Source organism: Eucyclogobius newberryi, unplaced genomic scaffold (assembly GCF_026437365.1).
Source record: "Eucyclogobius newberryi isolate DKJ021-1_F unplaced genomic scaffold, fEucNew1.0.hap1 SCAF_9, whole genome shotgun sequence".
NCBI lineage: Eukaryota > Metazoa > Chordata > Actinopteri > Gobiiformes > Gobiidae > Eucyclogobius > Eucyclogobius newberryi.
Genome location: NW_027316532.1, coordinates 25,378,675 through 25,401,787, shown reverse-complemented (window position 1 = coordinate 25,401,787; position 23,113 = coordinate 25,378,675). Strand labels below are relative to the sequence as shown.

General features: G+C 38.3%; 1 protein-coding gene across 1 annotated transcript in view; it reads right to left on the bottom strand.

The window, feature by feature from the left end:
- The window catches only part of grin3bb (glutamate receptor, ionotropic, N-methyl-D-aspartate 3Bb), an 82,379-nt gene extending 61,531 nt beyond the window's left edge, over positions 1–20,848 (bottom strand). Inside the window, exon 1 of the mRNA XM_072438612.1 lies at positions 20,273–20,848. Coding sequence (XP_072294713.1) covers positions 20,273–20,761 — 489 coding nt within the window. The 5' untranslated portion in view covers positions 20,762–20,848. The remainder of the gene's footprint in view (positions 1–20,272) is intronic.
- Positions 20,849–23,113: the final 2,265 nt, after the last annotated feature.

Genomic DNA, 23,113 nt, shown 5'->3' with positions numbered 1-23,113 from the left:
CATCAACCCAGAAATACCAGAACAATTTTAAAAGTATACACTTTACTCTGAATATTTCTAAACTTTATCACCCGCTCTCAGGCAATCCTTGCCTTTCAGCCAAACACCTCAATCAAATACAGTTTTCTCTATCATCCTTACTAGTTGAATACATTATTTTAAAAGGTATGTGTTTTGGCTGCCACCCAGACTAAACCATTATCAATCTGAAGGTACTGTACATAAAACACGGCTGCCGGCAATTAGAGCGCTCATTGGCGCATGTCGCTAGTTTAGCCTTTAACGGTTGGCTACATCCAGTAGTTCACTGAACATGCGCAGAAGAGCTCTTCTCCCACACAAGTGCGTGCGAGGAGCCACGTGACCACCCCGACCAATCAGAGCGAGAGCTGCTATATGTAGCTTGTCAGCCCGACATAAGCGGTTTGTCTTTACTAAATTTGAATGATTGTTGAATGATTGTCTGTGTCTATGCGTCTCTGTCTCTGTGTTAACCCTGTGACAAGTCGGCCCCTGTCCGGGTGTACCCCGCCTAAGGCCCAAAGTCACTGGGATAGGCTCCAGTCACCCACGACCTCTGACAGGAACAAGTGGTAGAAAATGAATGAAAGAATTGCAATTGTGGTTACCGTAGCTTGGCAATTTGGGTTTTAATAATTCTGTTCAAAGTTTTAAATGTGTCTAAGAGAATTGGCAAAGAATGAAATATGAACTGACAGTATGTATTTCAGAACTTGTTTGTACAGATCTAAACTACATAGTAAGTAGTAAGTTTTTATGCAGACTGAGACAGGAAATTGTATTGTCTGCGGAGGAACGATGTTACTTTAGAAATTTCAGCGTTTTGCGATTCACTAATACGTCCATTCAAATTGCTATTTTGATTTTATTGCAATTAACATTGCAGCCCTAGAACTATATCACAACATAGGTGAATCATCTGCATGGTCACGCCAGCATCTATTTAAGCTATGCCATTTACTATTTTCCTTGGCTTGAGGCTCAGCTCCTTCCAATAAAAACAAGTATCATGTCAACAGTTATAGCCTCAGTCTGAAGCTGTTCTATTTCTATGAGGTACACATTTCACGTACAGAAAATCAGCCCTGGAATTTATATGATTCTGCACATAATGACATACTCTCAACCTACTGGCCCAATATTACCAACTGAAGCAATATAGCACTTTCCATTTTCATTCCATTTCGCTAAAACCACACAATAATAAGCGGGAGTAATGCCCTTGGTCGCAATGTCAAATTTGGCACTGTAGTAACTGGTGTCTACTGTAGAAATGAAATGCCATCTGTAACAACCCAAGTCAATTTTGTGCCCACATCAGATAAGACATGTTTTATTCGGATGTGCAGACGTGCATGTTTTGGGAAGTGTAAACCAGCAGGCTCTTATGTCTAATGAGCGCTGTTTAATTACACTTGCACACACATAGCTCATGAGTTAGAACATAACCTCCAGCCAAAGGTTTGTGTATATAACTAATCAGGGCCGTGAGGGAGTCTTCAGAGATTTTAATAAAAATCAAAGCGGCGGTTGGAGACCAAATATCCGCTGAGTGTTTTCGTACCAGCTTACGGCTAAATATGCACGTGTCCCATTTCTTTCTTATCTCCTACGAAGTCATTCATATGCAAATAGTCCGTAAATACAATATGTTTGGGCATAAAAACAGGGCCCATTTTGCCTTTCAAGTGTCGCAAACAGTCGAGATGTTGACGATGAACTGGCCATTTTGTGAGTCAATGTGTGAAGGTTGTTTAAAGACAAGACGAGAGGTAATTTAAAACAAGCAAGAAAGTTTTGGTGTTGATTGCTTGATAATTAAATCAAAGCACAGAAATGCAAGTCCAAATAACTGTCACTACCTGTTCAGCATAAAATAAAGATAATACACATTGACACATTGCTAGTGTGTCTCAATAGTGTCAAAATATCAGGTGCTAATAAAGTGCTACAAAAGGTTTTAGTGGCACTGTTACTACTGGGCTTTTAAATACTGTCAAACGGTAATATTGTATGGCAGATTATTTACATGATCATAATGTCAAGTATTCTGGGATAATATATATTTAGTCATACAAATCCTACATCTTTTCATAAACCATCGACATCATTACAATCCACTTTTGTTGCCGAAAACAACAGCAAATTGAATCAATATTTTGCTCTGGGCCAAATAGCTTATCTTCAATGAAAAAGGTGTGCCATTTTCCTGCTCACCTTGTTTTGTCTCACAATTCTATAAAACTGTTAAAAGTGTCTATACGTTTCATATTAAGATGAAAAGGGCCCAGTCAGAGCGCCGTCTGCCTCCCGCTGTGTGATGTACAGAGGTGACCCCTGACAGCTCCAGAGCACATGTACCTTTTCATCTGCTACACCAAAAGGCATCACAGCCCAAAGCAGGTTCACCTCCAAGTCAAAGTCTGGAAGCACTGATTTACTTCAATCAAATCCCGGCATGTTTACTGTGAAACGTGAATGAAAAAGCAGCCGTCAGAAGAGCCATTAGCCAAGGTCGGTCTGGGGAAACAGGTAATCAAACAGCGCAGCCGCAATGTTTATTTAATGCAAAGGCAAATGTGGAGGCCACATTTAACCCCACCTGCAATGAATGTGGCTGTTTCTGCAAATGCACAAATACAGGAAGTAATGGGGTTTGGGAATACAAAAGTACACGTCATTTATTTGTGTAAAATATACAAATATTACCAACATCTGTCATGTTTTCTCCTGTCTGGGGTATAGAATACAAACCCAGGGAGAATTAAAGGGGCACATGTAACTGTAACTTTGTAAATAGTAATAATATGAATTATTGTGTCTAATCATCAATTCACAATTAACACAATTCAGAAGGCCAGTATCCAGACATTAATTTACATTTATGTCAACAACAAACACAAATTGACTAATTCAAAGAAAAAGCAGTCCTCTTCTTTCAGGAATTACCAATAAATATGGCCATTTATATACATTCAAAGCAACTATTTAAACTAGCTGTCGTCATTACACCAGAACATGACTGGATTTTGGGTAAACATTCCATCAAACAAAAGATTACTTAATTCACCATCTCTCCCAGTTCACACAACCCACTTAACGTATTAAGTGGAGGTTTTAGGACAACCTCCGTTTCCAGGGACCTTCACCTAAAATCACAAATTGTACATAGTGCACCTTTAGTAAATAGTGAGATTTCTTTCGTTTAATGCATTTGGATCAGTTACTTTTGGTTAAAATGCAAAGAATTAGGAGCATGCCAGTGCACGTCTGTAAATGTTAATTTAATAAGAGCTAATTGGCTCTATGTACAAATTATGCTGATTAGATGCAGTGACTTTAGCTTATTTTTTAGTTAATGAACAGGTCAAAGACAATGCACAATCATTATGCTAATAGTTTTGGAGCCATTCCTTCGGATGTTCCCAGACAGACAGGCTTGTCTTCTTTTTAATGTCTCCTGTAATTTCTGAGCCAAAGAGAAATGTTTCCTGTCGCTGTTTGGACCTGGACACAGCTGTTTAGGTGCAGTGAGTCATTCAAAAACCTCTAAAATAACCAACCTGGCCTGGCATTAAGATTTAAGACACTTTTTGTTTTCATCACAGTTGATTCAGCCCAAGTTTGAGGTGGTGTTCAGGCCTCACTATAATATAATTTTAGGATCAAGTTGAAACAAAATTTGGCTTCTTTCTCCACTGTAGCAAAGTTTGTTCAAATTTAGTAGCATCTCAAATATTTAGTCTTCTGAATCCTGCCCAGTCGAAACCAGCTCTATCACAGGTCTAAGGCTGAAGCAGCTCGGAAATTGGACTTAGACTTTCGGAGCAGAAGATCAAAACAAGTGCTAACCCAGAGGAGGACAAAATCACTCGACTTTACCTCTTGTCATGTGTAGTCCTTGTCAACAGTCACTATTTTCTCTCAACTTACACATTTGCTTCATGCCGTTTCAGCGTGGCAACCTTTCTTTGCACTTCATCTGTAGCTGCTGAGATCTAAGCATGAAAAAGTAATGAAAAATTCATCGCTTGTCACTTATTTTTCTGTGGCATCTTAAATTTGTTGTTGGAATGCCGCTATCTTTATCTTTCGGAGCTGGATGAGAGAATGCATCATGCCAAAGACAGAGAAACCAAGTTGGCAACACTTTGTTTTGATATTTGAGTGCATTTGCTGTAAGTACACGCCTAAAGCCTTTCTTAATTATGGATTCCAATGCACATAGTGGCTCTTCCAAAAAAAGAAAAGCCTGACACAAGCAATATTTTCACATTCATACAATGAGCTGCATTTAACAGTGTTGAGATGAATACTTTTATAATAACAATTTTATTTAGTTACAGAACACTAAATACTTGCATTGAAATATATATTTTTTAATGTATTCCGTAACATGATTCAATCAAAGTACTGGATTCTGAATACTTAGAATATGGTCTTTAGGAAACGCTCACACGTCCACAGACAGAAGAGAAAGGCGATCAGAACCTTGACCTCCTGAACACGGGTGTCACATCTAAAGAGGTGCTCGTAGTCGAGAACAGAGACGACTGAGGGAAAGACAAGCTCGTCTGTGCAGCCTAAGTGAGTAAGTAAGTAAGAATAATATGTTCACGTTGTATTATCTAATATAATTATGCAAGGATGAAAACAGCTTTATCTTTGTTACACTGTTTGATATATATTTATTTATCACTAATTAGATAAGAAAAAAATCACACATCTACATATCACAGAGCCATGTCTTCTATGTTTCTCATTAATACTGTGCAATTAGAAGCTTGAACTGCATGATCAAATACCACAATGCACTTCTTTGATGTAAGAAAAGTAGCTGTACATTTGTTTTTACCTTATTTGTAAAAGGTGCACTCTTTTGTCACCTGCTTATCATGAAAATATTACTGATTTGCTTGGAACTTTTTACAAGCAGACAAACAGGTGAGCCCACTGGGACACGTTACAGCTCAGATCTGTGGAGAGGCAACTCTGTTCACAGTAAGAATCATGTGTAATTGAAATGGTACAGTCAAAGCTATGACTTCCCGGTGGAGATAAGCAGGTGGCAGACTTTTCACCTGAAATCGTCACATAAAAATATGCCAAAGAAACCATAAAACAAGAAAAATCTTCGGGTGTTTAAACACTTACAATATAATTACTCCTCTGCCTGACTGCAGAGTGTAATAAGACACCAGACATATTTGAATTCAATCGCAGCGTGCCTATCATAACACTGGAGCAGGTAGCGCGCAAGTAACAAAGTTAATATGCAACTAATAGTCCGTAAAGAAATTGTGATCCCACTCTTCTGAGCCCAAATGAATGAGAATAGCACCGGCGCATTGGAGTTATGAACAAATGAGCGCATGAAGCGAGAGTAGACAGAAGGAGAGGAGGAGACCGAGCTCAGGCTGCCACAGAACAGGTGTGATTTACAACCAGGTTTACTGCCCGTGTTAATCACAAACGGGCGAGCGATTCCATACCATTCCAGATGTTTTGTGTTCGGAGTGCTTTTGTACTGACGTCGTTAAAAGTGCAAATGCTGCTTTAGGCTCAGAGTTTAGTAAAGAAGTGTATAAAAGTACACCGTAACAATGATCAGAAATGAATATGGATTTGAGAGGATTTTGACCGGTTCAGATTTAATTGCGCATGTAACGTTAATTATTTCACTACACATTTTCAATTGGTTATGAAAAATAATTTAGCTTGAAATAGGAAAATAAAGTTGAGTCAAATTGTCTTAATTAAAGGTGCACTATGTAACTTTTCTGATAAATAGGCCTGGCACTTGCTTGTCTCCATTAAGAGGTTATTGCTTTGCCTTTAACTTTCCAAAGTATTGCATTAACCATAGCTATCTTGCATTTAGTCATCTCAGATATCTTAATAGCTGAATAAGAATAATATTCAAACAATAAAGATACATGAAACACATTGAAATAAGAAGTTATTTATTTCAAAAAGTAAGAAACATCTGAAAACAAGTGAAAGTTTTGATTTCTATCTAACGCCTAAAAAACACAAATTGTAAAGACAACTCACTCATTTTTTGTCATATTAACTCATAAATACATTATTTGCTTAGGCCCTGCTGAAAAATGCTTAACACACATATAAACAGGAAACATTAATGCTGTGTGGACCAAAATATGTCTAGTTTAATGATATGTCTGTGGCACAATTTTTGCTTATTGCATCCAATAAATCAGTGAATGGAGAGACCCGGGGATGACACTTGCTGGATTAACTCTGAGGTCACATTCAAACTAGGTGCTTCATGCAACGTTCTGTCAGGCTTGCATTAAAATGAGATTTAATCCTCCAGCTATGGTTCTACCAAGAGTCTTGCAAGGAAATGGTGGACCAAAATTATTGAATTATTCCAACCTTTTTAGGCTGCCAGAAAAATTATCCAAAGTTGAATTCACACGTGTCCCTGTTCGATCCTGGCTTGATCTCAGTTTAGTCGTGATTTAGACGTGATTTGGTCCTTTTCTAGTCCTGGTTTATTCCTGTTTTAGTCAAGGTTTAGTTCCCAATTTTTTGGGGGGCGTGAGTGTGAACGCACCTTGAATCTACCTTCATTTTGAGCATCTCTTTTTTAATATTTAGCTAAATACACTAAATATAAATTTAAGCAGTTTTACAATTAGATGCACAACATACAAGTGGTTGTATAAAGGTCAATAATATCATGAATATGTTTAGAAAAAGACAAGCATTGTAGGTATTGACTGAAAAAAAGAATAAAAAGCCTTTATTTTATGAGGACAGGACACAAAAACACACTGTTTTGAGGCAGATTGCCAGAGATGTGACAGCAATTCTGCACCAATGGGCTTTTCTGAACACCTGAAGTCTAACACATTCATTCAGGCAAATCTTTATTCATGCAATATTAAGATTATTAAGAATATTGTTATCATAAAGTTTTCCATGATGACTTTATCCAGACAAAGTGCTGTAATGTACATAGACACCAAAAACATAAATGACATTGCTATTGGATCTACTGCCAATGTATGTGTCGAATTAACATAAGCCATCTTCATTAGTGTCTTTATTTTTAGAAGCTTAACTGTCAAGAAATGGACAACTCAAACATTCCAATTACTTTTTCCATTTTAATAATTTCCTTGTTTTTTCATGGATTTTGTGTGCATCAGATAATAACACACAAATGCATCAGTTCATTCATTCACTTTGCATTACACATTCTCCCATATTTTTAACATGAGCATCTGCAAACTGCTCTAATGGTCCAAGAAACAATAAAGAAAACGTACAATGAACCGAAACACAGACGATGTTTATTCAAACCTCCAAGTGAAGAATTTACACAGAACATAATAAAAATGAAAGCTTTGTTTCTGTCGGTCGAGGCGAGCGGGGTCAATTACTAAACCGTCCCATTTGCCTGTGCACTTTGCGAATTCATTTCATAAAACTGTCATTCTGGATTCATTTGGTTTTCCCCCACTTTAGGCTAAATCAGACTTCCATTTCGCACTACGGACGGAATAAGTCGTGCATTTTAACTTTGCAGAGAGCACTTTGACCATATTTGTCATACATAACAAACTGGATTCTTACTATGGGAACATTTCTTAACCTGTCAGGCCATAGATTACTCAAATGTATATATTTACTCTTTCTTACTTAAAGGTGTAACTGTGCAATGCTTTTGCCTGGAATGTTCCACAGTACAACTAACTGTGTTTTACGGTTTAAAAAATACCCGGGACAACATGCATTCTTACTGTAAGCGGGTTTGCGTCTCCATAGATCTGACCTGGTGTCATCACACGCTTGTCTCCATGGAGATACACAAGTATAATCCCCTACAAAATATTTGAAGATAATATTATGCATGTCCGTGTTTCTCCTACCAATGGATTGCTATTAAAAGTGTTTGCGGTGAAAACTGTGCAAAAGCAAATTAATATATATATATAAGTAATTTCAACTAAACTTTTAGCTGGAATTAGATGTTTGTGATACCAAACGTTCCTCATGTAAACATGTCAAACTACTAGATGGGTGCAAGAGCCTTTTCCTTTTGATTATATGATATTTTCAGAAGGAATATTTTGAAGGTAATTCCACAAACTTCTATCGAGCCATTTAAGTTAGCTTAATGGTCCTTTTAAGATGCTAAATACTAAACTTAGCGTCATTAAAATGTATTCTAACACTGTAGACTGATAAATGTAGTGGTTCAGTCATTATTCAGGTTGTTCCATTACTTTTTTGTTTACTTTTTACGTTGTTTTGGCGTATCTCGATGCACGTTTAGCACAAACATGGCAGATCTCCTTGGTAACAGATGTTTTTGACATTACATCCTGAGCTCTAGCAGCATGTTGGCTCTCATAAGTGTTGGAAGAATACTTTGAAAATGTAGTTGCAGAATACTGAATACATGCATTACAATGTATTTTGTAACCAGTGTTGGGAAGTAATAGAATCAAAAATACTAATCTTGAGTAACTGTATTCTTTATGGCACAGTTACTGCTTCATTTGCTGATATTCCAGAAACAGTTACTTTTCTAAAATCAAAGAAATACATGGTGGTGTTTGATCATACAATGTAGGCTTAAAATGGGCTGTAGTAGTGAGAAAAGAAGAAAACACTGCTCTGTGGTGAGTTCATGTAGGATTTTTTCTTCTCTAATCACTAAATGCATAACAAACGTTGCAACAACCATAAAGCTGTTTTTAATCCTATGTGGAGAGCAACTCAATGTGGAAGTATTCAAAGTGTTCAGAATACAGTGCTCTGATTGGACCATGTAATAGAATACGTTACAAAATACATTTAGTATTCAGTATTCTGTAACTAAATACATATTCAATGTTTTTTTCCCCTCACACTGTTTGTAACATATTCAGTCACATGGTCGGGTCAGAGTACTGTACTCTGAAGACTTACAATACTTTGATTTGCATTAGTAACTGCACCAGAATTACTCTTTTCGTTATCGTTATTATGAATTTCCTGTGCTGTCTGTATTTAATTCCCGACACAGGCCCGCACTCTATAACACAATTGTACGTTGTAACATCAGTCATTTTACCTGCTCTCATCTTTATTAAATATTATACTCCTGTAGAACATTGTGATGGCGTCTGAAACAGCAATATTATGTGAATGTTTTATGGAGTGACAGAGAAAGCTTTCTGGTCGACTCCATCACTTCTCATTTGGTGGAGTACCCCTTGTGCCACAGCGGAGCCCGTTCCAGCGCCTGGTGCCACTCTCTGCTCCCTCCTGTGCCCTCCTTTCCCACCTCAACTGCAATCTGAACTCAGTCACTCACTCGCTACTGTTTGCTTTGTTTACACAACAACATCAATTATTAATGTGAATATTTCCTCAATAAACGTGTCAGGTAACCCGCAGAGGATTGCAGAGCTTGAAGACGTGGCCATTAAAGAAGTAATTCAAATCAAACAAAGAAAGTGTAGTTTGTTCGGCTGCCAATCTCAGTTGAAGTGACCTGGATTACAACCGGACCTGGCTATCCTTGTTTTTTTTGTTCAAATGACACCTGCCTGAACGCCGGATTACTCCTCTGATCACAAAATAATATCCTGAGTTTTACCATGAAGGGCATGATTAAAAAACAAGGAAACCCCTGAAATCGCTCCGCAGCTTTAACAGGATTGTTTTGTGGCAGCTGCAGCAGAGGCAGCGTGAAAATGAAAATCCCTGGGAGATAATCTCATCACCGCGTGAATCAATACACACTCAATCGCACTGCTTTTTACTGTGAGACTGTGGCAGGAAGTGATGTCTAGGTCGCCAGGGGACACAGGACCTGCCCGGGGTTCACTGGATTTGGATTTAGAGAGAATCAGAAAATGAAGATAAATATGGCAGTGAAAGTTTGGCTTGGCTGTACCATCTACATATTGTGAGATTATAAAAGGACAACACCACTCTTTGCCTCAGCACTAAATATGATCCAGCCATTTTGTCAGAAGGACTGAGGCAATTTCCAAATCTTATATGTGGTCTGAGAGGGTCGGCTCTCAAGAAGGGAAGCTCTCTGCCAAGTGAAGTTAAATATACAGTAGAGGAGATGCATGCATCGTGTAGGAGGCATGCCGCACAACGACTGTGGGGATTTGTTGTATTGACGATGCAAATACACAAATCTATTCCATAATTCATAACAAGAACCACATAAAGTCAGGTAGAGACAGCACCAAGAACAGCACAACTCTTAGTCTAAAGCAAGACACACCAAAATGACAAAAACCTGTCAAGATGTGAATTAATGTGAGATCATGTTTTACCTTTACATTTCTACCATCAACCTCCTCAGCCTCTCTTCTGCTTCACCACCATCAATATTTTGACCACATGAAGAGATGGTCATTTCCTCACTTTATTACATTGTGTCTGTATATCTTAAGCCCTTCTTTGTTAAAATAATAATAATTTCTGTATTTTGACTGTACCTCAGCCTTTCAATTTATCATCAAAATGTCTGGCCTTTCTCATTTCTTCCTGATGCTTGAAGTACAGTGTGTAGTCTAATCCTACAGTCGGTTCCCATGCCCAAGATGGTGGATTAGCGCTGGAGATGGGCCTGAGGCACTACCCACTGCTCATGCTGCTCCTACAGCCACAGGATTAGGTTTAATGCAGAGATTCTCCCTGTGCGGGTCAAGTGCAGCGGAGCACTGAAATCCAGAGCTTGAGCCATGAGTAGTGAAGGTAGCAGCTGGGAGAGGTCACTTGGTTTGTCGCAAGAAATGTGGTTGGAATTTGGGAATGTCAGATGGATTTGCTGATTTTGAAAGAAAAATCCAAATTTATGGTTGACAAATATTGAACCATATGACTATTTGTTTGGGATTGCCTCCACAGACTTGCCAAATTAAGTTTGAGTCCTTTCAACTCACAACAATCACATCTATGGGTTTAACAATAGCACCATTTTCTCAAGAAAAGTAATGTCACCTTTGTTTATTTAAATTGACAGAGAAGACATTGAACTTTGTGCTAGTTTGTGTTTCATGTAAAGGTTCAGATAGATTATCCCTTAATGAGGACAAGAAAATCTTCAATATGTGGACAGTTTTATAAAAACACATTATAAAATTATATTATTATTATAAAAAAAAATAACACATCTATTGAAAGTAATAGATTTTTGCCAGAATAAACACAAGACTTGCAAGTACCTCAAAGTAATGTTGCAGGGATGTAAAAACAAAGAAAAAGAAAAAACAATTCTAATCATCATTATTACAACTATGTCAGAACTAGACACTAATTTGGGCAGGTATTGAAAGTGAAAAAACAAACATAACAAATATACATTATATATATGACAAAGCATGGATATTTCTTGAAAAGTTTTGGAATTATCTGGCTCTTTATCAGAACAAGTATAAGATCATATGGCAATGTATATAAATCAAATATTAAATTGAATATCAAACCATTTCTTAAGTTTGAAAGATTTTAGTATTGTGGCAACGCTAAACTCCTTTTTATTTGCATATGTGTATTTCAAATGTGTGTGTGCTATAAAGGCATCAGAGGTTGTTTTTTTTTCTTCGGTTGCTCGAGTCTCTGCTTTGTGACATCAATTACCGGTCTTGAACATTTGGTGGAAGTAATAAAAGCAGCAGATTTTGAACTGTGGAATAACATGAAGTCAGACCATCCTTAGATCTTCCATCATGGTCATGCATCCTCTGACATGGTTCGGCCGTCTGTAAGTTTTGGGCTAAAAAACACATCAAGGTGCTTCCCCTGTGCTTTTCCCTCACAGGCCTCGCTCAGTGTTCAACAAAGGATGAAGAATGGTCTGAAAGAACTCCATTTCAGCAGAAAAGATAACATCAACAAAGCCACAATACGCACCCAAAACCCCGTGAAGACTTCATGGATAGTAGGGAATATGAAAATGAATCGGCGGGAGTAATGTTTTTGTAGAGAAAGTCCTCTAGAGAAGATCATTTTCAATTGCGGTATGCATCAATAGAGATAGATTTTCAGTTAGCCTAATGTTAAAACCAATGTAGATATTAAGATGCTTAATACTAAAGTCATCGTTCATTCAAAAGTATTCTGATAGTAGAGTGATAAATGTATTTACAAGTTGTGACTAAATACGCCAATCAATAGTAATAAAATCTTAAGGCCTAAAAAATAATAATCATGTGAATTCGCAAGAGGAAAAAAAAAAGTAATTTCAGTTAAATCTTTTTCGGAAAATAGTAAAGTGCTTTTTTAATGGTTTAAGTCACATTAAGCTTTACTTTATCATTCACAACGTTTGATATCATGCTCACACACTGGAGAAATGGTGATCTATTGGACAATGTGACCGTGACTGATTTCCCTGTTTGTAAATCAGGTCAATAATCATGAATGAACCTAAAATCTTGATGTTTCTTCCCACAATCATCATATAACAATAAAAAGTGATATCGTGACATCCCCAGTTGTGACCCAGCAGTTCATCAGGTTGTTCCACCAGGTTGTGTTGCACTGCTGCCAAGTCTTGTCAATAATAGTCAGTTTGTGGCGTTCGATCCCAAGAACGTCTTTCTACTCAAAAAAATATCAAGTTGCATTATGTTCCTTGAAGCCAATTGGTGAATGACTAAAAATGTAAAATGAAAATAAACTTTTGATGTCTCCTGCTGTGCTTCTTTATATTTGTATAAAGTTACAGTGTGTTGCAAAGCATTAGTTCTTTGGAATGGGAATACACAAAACTCTTATTTTCTGTCATCTCTCTGTCAAGCCCTGAATTGATCAAATTGAGGTGAAATTGAGACAGCAAAATTACACCAATGAGGCAAGAGTAGGAAAGTTTTGCCCAAAACTGCTTATTAGTTTTTAGTTGCTTGTTTTCGCAAAGCCACTTCAACAACTAATTAAAAATCCTCCTCCATTTTTTTGTTGTGTCTTTGAAAGTTAAGTTTTCTATTTATGAGCTGGCAAACCTTTAATCTATCTCTATGAAAAAAGCAAGCTGACGTGTACAGCCTGTGCTTTCCGTTTCAGCACCACGGACAGCGCACCTAAATTAACCAAGCTCCACTCCACTTTACTTTTTTGTTGTTGTGTCTTTTGAAGTTAAAGTGCATTGGACAGGTCAATCCACACATTTCACCACAACATAGTCAACACAATTATTTTTCTGTGTTTATTCCATACAGAAGATCTCAGTCTCACTATTTTCTCGGCTGCGTCTCAGGCCAAACTCAGACATTTGTTTGTTTCAACTTCTTACCTCAGATTAAAAGCGTTTTGTGCTTCACTCATTGATTCTGTGATGTTTTTCAGTTCCCTGAGATATTTATTTTTTCTTTCTATTTCATAAGCTATATTTCTTTTGATACAGACAGACCATGTGTGTCCCTGAATGGCTAATCCCCCTGTCAATCATCCCCATCTGAACTCGGGGAGATAAAACCGCTGGCCAGACTCACAGATTCTTTTGAATCCAGATTTGGAAAATGTGTATTCTTGGCTGAGTAATTCAATGTCTGTTCCCTAAAAAGGCAAACCTCACAAATTTATACAACAGCAATTATTTCACTAATAAAAATACATGACAACAAATTTATTTCCTTTAATCAATTTGAAATTATCAGAAAATCATGTTCCTTTCACAAAAATTGTGAATTTGGATGGAATTTTGTCATGGGTTTCAAGCCTCTTGTTAAATGCAAAACTTTGAGGTTTTCAAAAGATACAATAGTTTTGTTTTCAGATTGTTAATCGCTATGGCAATGATACAGTTTTGTTTTTTTGTAATTTTTAAACCCACTAATTGTTGACATGGATATAAGGATTCCTGTTTCCTATAATTTATTCACCTATTTATTTTTTGGTCAACTTTTAATCACAACTTTTAATCACAAACTGCCACTTGACTGGTATTTTTAACATAGTAATAATTAGACCAACGTGAAAACCTGCCATATGCGCTTTAAGTTTGCTGTTCACGAGCAAAAGAATTTATGAAAAAAGGCTGTCATGTTCCGCCTGCGTCGCCCGTTTCAGCACCATGGACAGCACACCCAATTTAACCACGCTCCGGTCTAATGGGACGTCTGTGAACAGTTGTTGCTATTATTATTTGCTTACAGAGCCACATCAGCAGCTGGAGTGGCTCAGGGCACACATACTACACTGTCAACACTTTTCAACTGTGCCCCTGCCTGTTCCAAGCCTGCTACATTTTACCCCCCCAGGCCCTCCTCTTCTCCTACTCCTCCTCGCTTCTCACTTCTCACTGAGGCTGTCTGCAACGAGTAAAACACTGGATGAGGAGACACCGATGTGTAGGTGGTGGAGGAAAATGAAAAAATAAAATAATAATCCGCAGTCATACAACCCACCCTGGTGTCAATACAACTACAAACAAGAGATTGAGACAGCCACACTTGCAGGGATTGGGTGAGCAGGTGCAATATCGAGATGGAAGTGGGAGTCCAAAAGATGGTTAGACGTTTTTTGGGATTTGTGAACTTGCTTTGCCCTCAAATTCTCAAGTAAAAAATGTATAGTTTTAATCACAATCGCGCAAAACAAACGTTATAACTTAAATATTTACTTAATTGTGAAGGGAATTTTGTATTTTTTTGGATGGCTGTAGTGTATCATTTACATTTTAGTGAATGAGTTGCTGTACATAATGCTCTTGACAGATATATTTAAGCTAAACCGTGATGTGGAGATGTTTTATTATTTATTTAGATCCCCATCGGCATCTGCATCAGACTGCATCAGCTATTCGTGGGCTCATTTTAAAATTCAAAAAGTACAATTCATAATTATAAGCAAATTGGGCACAACTTAAAGTCATTTAAATATAAACATAATGACATTATTTAAAATAATAATACTTTTTAATAAGACTAAATATAGCATGAATAAATACTTAATTCATAATGAACATCATTTATTATAAATTCAGAAACTAAGTTTTATTAACTACTTAATTAAGACCCTAAGTCTAGCTCTTAACCCTTTAAGCAGTTATTCATCCTGATTCACTCTTAATAAAGTGCTTGCTCATCACGAATTAAGACTTCTTTATTAAAGCGAATTAAGTAGTTATAGTTTTATTGTTGTTTAAATTGTCCCAAAAATATCAATATATTCATTTATTTTTAACATACTGACCTGTAGCTGTTCTCAAACTATTGGACCAGTAGTTTATTACTGGCTGGTTCAACAAAAATGTAGTTGGCATTTTTGTGGTGTCATTTTTATTTTTTTTAAAGATTTAAAGATTACCAAACAATGTTACCAAAGAACATGTCCAAAAAAATCCATGCATTCCTCTTTATAAATTGAGTTTAAATGAAGTAATTAGATCATAAGCATTAAGTACTGATCCATCTGTCATCTTCGCAAACACAAATGCCAGTCTTTGATGTTTGCTGAGCATGTATCACGTGTATGGATTTTCTGTTTACTGCATAAAGGCCTTTGCATTCATTCCACTTCACCCGTGGCTACGCCCATTTGATTAATATCAGTTCTAAATGTCCTGCTCTTCCCTGGGCCCATAATGTTTGACTATCCTCCCATGTCTCCTCACGTGCTTTCCCCTTCGAGCCATCGTTTTTCAGGAATATGTCATGTGTTGATGCAAGATATGAGCATGCTAAATGTCCTGCATCCCTCATAAGTAACACACCAATCCTTTATGTACATATCATGATTTTTATGGATGTAAATGAATCGCTCCAGTGTGCCATTATAAGACCACCCAATCTAATATTGATGACACAATGTTGCATGTTTAACTTTTCTAGCAAGCAGCCAATAAACAACACAACTACATTGCACTATCTGACACTTTTCTAATGGAATCAGCCTTCATTTCTTCAGTAATTGTGTGTCACCTGTCGCTGTTGCATCACTGTTCCTTCTGTGGACCCCTTTTGATCGAACCTGGCCTGTGCAGAGTTGGAACACACCAAAAGATCTGCAGTTATACGGATAATCGATATATTTATATAAAGAGACTGTTCACACGCAACAGACAGATTTTTTTGTAACACTTTAATAACACACATATTCCTGCCTTAGTAAAGAATGAGCAAAGACTTAATTCATAGTTATAAAGAAGGACTCAGGATTAGTAATCACTTAACTAATACTCTAACCCTAAATCCTTGCCCTAACCATAACCTTAACCGTAATTAAGTAGTTATTAAATCTGAATCATGCTTAAAAAACTATTTGTTCATGATGAATTCAGTCTTTGCTCATGCTTTGTTAAGGCAAATCAAAGTGTAGGTATTATTAAGTGTTACCCATTTGTTAGTTCAAACAATCGTTTAACAATCTAAAGGTGTTAAACTAATCAGGTATGATGAAGATGAAGATGAAGATGAAGATGATGATGATGATGATGATGATGATGATGATGATGATGATGATGATGATGATGATGATGATGATGATGATTATTATTGTAACTATTGTGTAGTTTACATGGATTTTTGCCCTTGTTAACGTTTTGGTTGTCAAGTAACAGTGGAATTGCGTCCACCTGTGCCATATCGGCTGCTCAGGAAGTAAAACGTCACCATAATTGTCAAACTGGGGGGAAACATTTTTGGGAAAATCTTCTCTAAATCTCTAAACTGTTGTATGCACTTTAAACCCAAAATCCTTCATCAAATCAACCTTTTGGACATCATTTTCAGACCAAACTATTTACAATTAAAGCTGCACTATGGTGGAACTTTTTATGGAGGAACATTTCATGTAAGACAATAACATTTTCGTGGAGACAAGCAAATTGCCACCCAGAAATGTTACATAGAGCAACTTTAAGCAATAATATCACTAGTCATATTTTTAGGCTTGATCTTTTAAAATGCAAATATTCCTTCCGTCATGCAAGGTTTTTATAACCTTAATTAAGCATGAGCAAAGATTGAATTCATAACAAATAGTTTAGTTATTCCTTAATTAACCCTCCTGACCCAAACCCCTTAATTAAGTGGTTACTATTGATTAATTAAGCCTAAATTCTTCTTAAAAAAACATTTGTTCGTTTTGTTTAAGGTTTGTTAGGGATAATTAAGGTGTGGTCATCATAAAGTGTTACCAAAGTAGTTCATTTAGGAGGAGTCTCCCTCATATGTGATAAAAGGCAGTGCAACATTTTACCAGTGAAGCCTAATGTCTGTAATCCATCTTCCTATAAACAGGTACAATCCAAAGTAACTCAATGAGTTGCATTTTTCCATTTTCATGTAAAAATACAGAGGCAAAGGGAACTTGCCTGCAATATCTAATAAAGACAATAAATTCTACCTGCCTTTGGGAAATCCCCTGCAAGAAATACATACAATTATAAAATGCCATCCACGTTTTGGCTCCTGTTTGAGGGACAAAGTACAATTAATGTTGGCAACTTAGGAACCATTTTATTTAATTGGCTTCGATTTGGCAGCGTCCCACTTCAACTTTATGGACAGTGGTGACACCTGTCATGGGGAACAATAAGAAAAGGAATATTAATTATTTTTTGTACGCTTAAAAGTAATATCAGCGTCCTTTTGTTGTAAATAGGAGTGGGCAATATAGCAAAGAATAAATACCTCAATATTTCCATGCTCTTTATTGAGGTTTAAGTATTGCACAAAACATAAATGGACCAAAACATTAATCACAAAATGGCTGTCTTGAGATATTTTTTAACAGCTTTAATTACAGACAATATAATTGCATACTTACAAAACTACAATAGCGATATTAAGATAAGATAAGATATTCCTTTATTGACCCACATGGGGAAATTTTTATCTATTTTCCTCAAAATGTAACATAAATAACAGCCTATGAAAGTCTCAAATGTGGAAGTTTAAGTTATAAGTTGTTATAGTACATACAGACCGATCCTTAGTGACAATATCAACAATCAATTTTACCAACAGAATACAAAATGTAAGATAAGATGTAATGTTCTCCCATTTGTGGAAATGTCATTGTTGCAACAGCAAAGTACAAGCAATAAGCAACAGAATATTGAAATAACCCAAGCTGTGTTGTCAAGTGGTATAAAGAAGTGAAAACTTGGGTATATTTAGCAAAAAATACATCAAAACCTTTGTAGGGGATTCCGTCTTACGTTTATGGCTTGTATAGCACCAGCAAAGTACAACTGCAGCGAAGAGGATTCAAACTAAACTAATAGTGGCAACAACAAAAAAGATTTTGATATAATAAGCTCTTAAATGTTCAAATCTACTCTTCCGCTCTTGAAGATTATAAGACTTACATTCAATGGATTCCCTTCAAAAGGCCCATAACAGCCTGCAGCAAAGATATTGATATGGTGAGTCAGTGCAGTGGAAAAAAAATAGATGCAAGCAAGTGATTGTGAGCAAAGGAGGTATTAGAAGATTTGAATCAGGTAGAAGACTCGATTGATCCATATATATATATATATATATATATATATATATATGGATCGCCCGGCCAAACAAGGTCTGCGTCAGGTGCTGGGGAACCAGAGCACCTTGATGACAAATGGGCTACTGGAACAAGGAGAAAATGGGCGGAAACATCTGTGCAGTGTACGGGCTGGAGACCCCAAGGACAAGGTGGGAAACACCACCAAAGGTGGTGAAGAACGACCGAGCCAAGGTCCTCTGGGACTTCCAGATACAGACAGACAGAATGGTAATGGCGAACCAACCGGACATAGTGGTGGTCGACAAGGTGCAGAGGAAAGCCGTGGTGGTGGACATTGCAGTGCCATGGGATGGAACATCAGGAGCTGGAGAAGGCCTGGAGCGTGAAGGTATCGGTGGTGCCCGTAGTGATCGGAGCACTTGGGGCAGTGACCTCCAAACTGGAGGAGTGGCTTTAGCAGATCCCAGGAAAAACATTGGACATCTTGGTCCAGAAAAGTGCAGTGCTAACAGCAAAGATACTTTGCAGAACCCTCAAGGTCCCAGGCCTCTGGTAGAGGTCCCGAACTTGAAAGGGGGATAAATAGAATAGCCACCCGCGGAGGGTGAGAAAGAGTGTTTTTTTATATTTAAATATATATATATATATATATGTATATATATATATATATATATATATATATATATTTATTTATATATGGATTATTTACTGTAGGTGTCTCCAAAGTAATATAACACTTCAGCAAATATTCTCTGATCTCCACAAACCAAACATACTGAAAATACTGAATTGTCCATTTAAAAACTGTTTTTAAAAACACACTCGCAGACACACACACACACACACACACACAAAACAATCCATCCACCACCAAACATACTTGCAATCCTCTTTCCTGTATAGCAACAACATCTGCTTCCTTATTGGTGGGACTCTGCGAGAACATATTATGTATGTGCCAACCGACCAGTGCCCACTTCCCCTTTAATCTCCTGCCCCCGAATAGTGCAGCTCGACCCTTCAGATCATTCTATATATTATACCACACGGGCTGTGAACTCAGGTCTCCATTTGACACAAGGCAAAGCCCTAGATTAGACCGTTCCACTGTCTGCTTCACTTCACATAACAAAATGGTACATGCATCAGAAAACCACAGTATGTTCTCCATAGACAAGCCCTTTATTAAATTTTGGAGGCAGGAATGGGGTCAATTTGTCATCTATAAATCATGTTTAGTGTAAGAACTTTAAAGAATAAGTGTATAAGAGTAACAGCATCTGGGTCACATCCATGATTTCTGTTTCAGACTGCAGCCACTGTGAAACAGGTTTATGCAAGATGTGGGGATGTGAAATTCAGAGGGTTTTGTGACGTCCAAATTCTGTCAAAAATGAACCGTTGATAAATAAGAAGGGTCCGTTAGGGACAAAATCACAGACTTTTTTTGTGTGAATTACACATCTGTAGCACTTTTGCATCAAGTATTTTGCAAGTATAACACACAGTGGAAAACAGTAAAACAGCTCACAACCACTATAATCTTTAGATATGTTTCAGACAAACCAAACGCACTTTCTTTCAGAACATTTTCCATTCTGAGCCACTCTCCTGCGCTGCTTTCACCAAACACAGACGCTGCCATATTTGACTCCGCTCAAATCAAACAGGTCAAGGTCAAACTGTGGAAACAATCCCCCGCGGACTGCACACTCAAACCCAGATCACACACCGCCAAACACCGTTCGCTCTGGAGCTCTCCGTGCGCCCGGAGCCCGGAGCGCACGCACCACAGCCAGGTAAAGCATCCCACCTGTGTGTCCAGCGGCTCCCCGTGCTCAATGACGCTGATGAAGGGGATCTCCAAAAACGACGCCATGAACTCCACCTGTAGCAGCTCTTCACGGCTCTGTGGGAAGGCGAGCACAGCAGACACTCCTTGCACCACCACACCCTGGCACACGCACCGGAACAGGGACTCCGGGTCTGCGGCCGCCGGCTGCCGGGTCACGAGTTCCAGACTTAGGTTGTAAGGTAAGAAGTTGTCTCCGTCCCGCGTCATGCCCGCAGCAGCACGGGTCAGTGCCGCTTGGACCTGGACACGAGCCGCTCTTTGCGCGGGCAGGAGCGCACCGACGCGCACTGTGTGTCCAATCTGCGCCAAAATGTGGCACGGCTGCGGGTGATGGAGGCACGGCTGCACGAGGAGCAAGTGCAGGAAGATGAAAGCGCGGAGTCCGATGTGAGAGTAAAGAGTCCGGGAAGTGGAGGAGGAACAGGACAAGGTGGAGGTGAAATTCATCCTGCCGCGCTCTCAGCATCGCTCTGCCGCGCTCCGCTCGATGCTCCTCCGCCGCCTGCCGCTGAGAGGAGAGCGCTGCTCCTACTGTTGCTGGTCGGGCTGCTGGTTCTGGGATGGGAGGTCTGAGGGGAGGGGGACAAGAGGAAGAGCGGGCTGTGGATGTGGAGGTGCGCAGGTAAAAGTAAGGAACTCAAGAGGAAAACGCAGAGTGAAGGTCAAAGATAGGAGACGCGTGCGTGCGCCAAAACTGATGTGGGGGTAAAACAACACGAGGAAATGGAAGTGCCACTAAATGAGAAGAAGTGATTTCAAATGTCAGGAGGACTGATTCAACTAAACCAGCTGTGAAATCTCGAGAGCCAAAGCAATCCCCAAATTCAGCACCGTTCCACACTTTCACAGTGGACCTGTTGGAGATTCTATCTACTCGTTTTAGGTTAGTGTCAAGGAGTATTTTCCTCACGTCTCCAGAATTGTGACAGTTACAGTGTCAGAAAACGTCAAAGGCCTGGGTTTTAGTTCCGGGGGAAAAGTTTAAAATAATGACATACATTCCAAACATTCAGCCATGTGTCGTTATTGTTATACAACAGAGAAAGGGAAAAACAAAAGTCTAAATATGAAGTCTTTTCAGCACTGTAGTTACAGAACCTTAAAGAGTTTCTGGCTTTAAGGCACTTTTTGGAGAAGCTTGCGATTTGCATATTTCTCTTAGCATACACTCCACTCTTTGCTCCAAACGCTCTTTATATAACACATACAGCACAGAGGAGAGTGTTCACACCTGGTATTAGTGCTGGCCTCCTTTGATCCTATCAGAATGAATTTTAATGCCAGGCCTGAACCAGAAGTAAAGCAGATAGTCAATTGTTCACACCAAAGAACACGATTGTATAGAAAAGAAGAGACTAATTTCTGTGCTTTCTTTTTTGTGGAATAAAATCCCAAAAAACACAAAACATAGGCAGTGAAATAATGTCCCTGTAGATTTATTTTGCTATAACAGAAACGGTATTGATGTCATGGAATTAGACATACACCGATGCTATTCCTTAACACATAGAGGACACAATTCAACTTAGAATATGAAACGACACAGAAATATCAGACATTTGTATGGCAAGCTTGGGAGAAAACGCCGGGAGGGGTCACGCAAGCTGTTGTAAGCAGCCTCGTGACCCTCTTGCGTCTCACCCCGTTTTTTCCCATGCTGGTTGGTTTTATTAGATATTCTGGAATAGGCGGGTCACATTTCTCATTGGTCAGCTTCACATCAAGGCACTTGTTTTTTACGACAGCTGTCGTATGTGTCACACTGAATGTGTGTGAATGGTTGACTGGTTCCTTGATGTAAAGCGCTTTGAGTGCCTTGAAGGTAGAAAAGTGCTACATAAATGTGACCATTTTGACCATTTACTTGGAACTGGAGACAGTTTGGGGACTTTTTTTTAGCTCCTGCTCAGGGGCAGGTACATTCCAGTCAGACTAGAAACATTTTGGTGACACAGGTAGATTTACAACAGTGCTTTTGTTGGAAAATATTTTTAATTAATTATCAGACTGTACTTATCCACAAGAGAAATTATGTGGACACTGTAGCTCCAAAAATAACATTCTAAATAAGTAGATTAAATAGTGACTACAATTTTGAATTACTGTTTATAATTGTTAGTTTGAACTTGTTGTGCATTACAGTTTTATTTGCAGGTTTACTGTCCTCATAGCGAGTAAGAATAAGGGGAGAAATTGGTTTTCTTGACCCAATTAAATATTTTAAATGTCCCACAATATACAGATGCTAATGTCTAAACCAGTTCGACCCATGTTCAGCCACTGTTGCTGGGGTGAACACAGGTAAGGGGGGCTAAATGGTTCCTCTGACTAAATAGGGACTGGAGAATTTAGGAAATTGGTCCTTGGTACTTTCAGGCCCAGCTTTAGACCAAACTGACTGAGGGTGCATCTGAGTTTCAAAGGGGTGCAAAGACGATACTCCATAAAGTGTCATTATATAACACACCTAAAATGAGGGTGCAATGCACCCTTTTGCATCCCTGAAGACCCAGGCCTGGTGAAAATGCATTAAAATTACTGTATTTTCTACCATGGACAATTCCTGGACAAATAAGGTATTACACCAACTTAATTTCTTATTTCAAAATACTTGAGACAGTTGGAAACACAAAATACATAAAATAAATCAATTACAGAGAATGGCCTGCATAGAAATTCACCCACAAACTCTGTCATCAAGTGCCCAGTTCATCAGATTAAAATGTTGGTGCCCACAATTATGACGTCTACAAAACATCACATTTTACACTGTGCCCCAGCAGGAAGGTGTTTTGATTC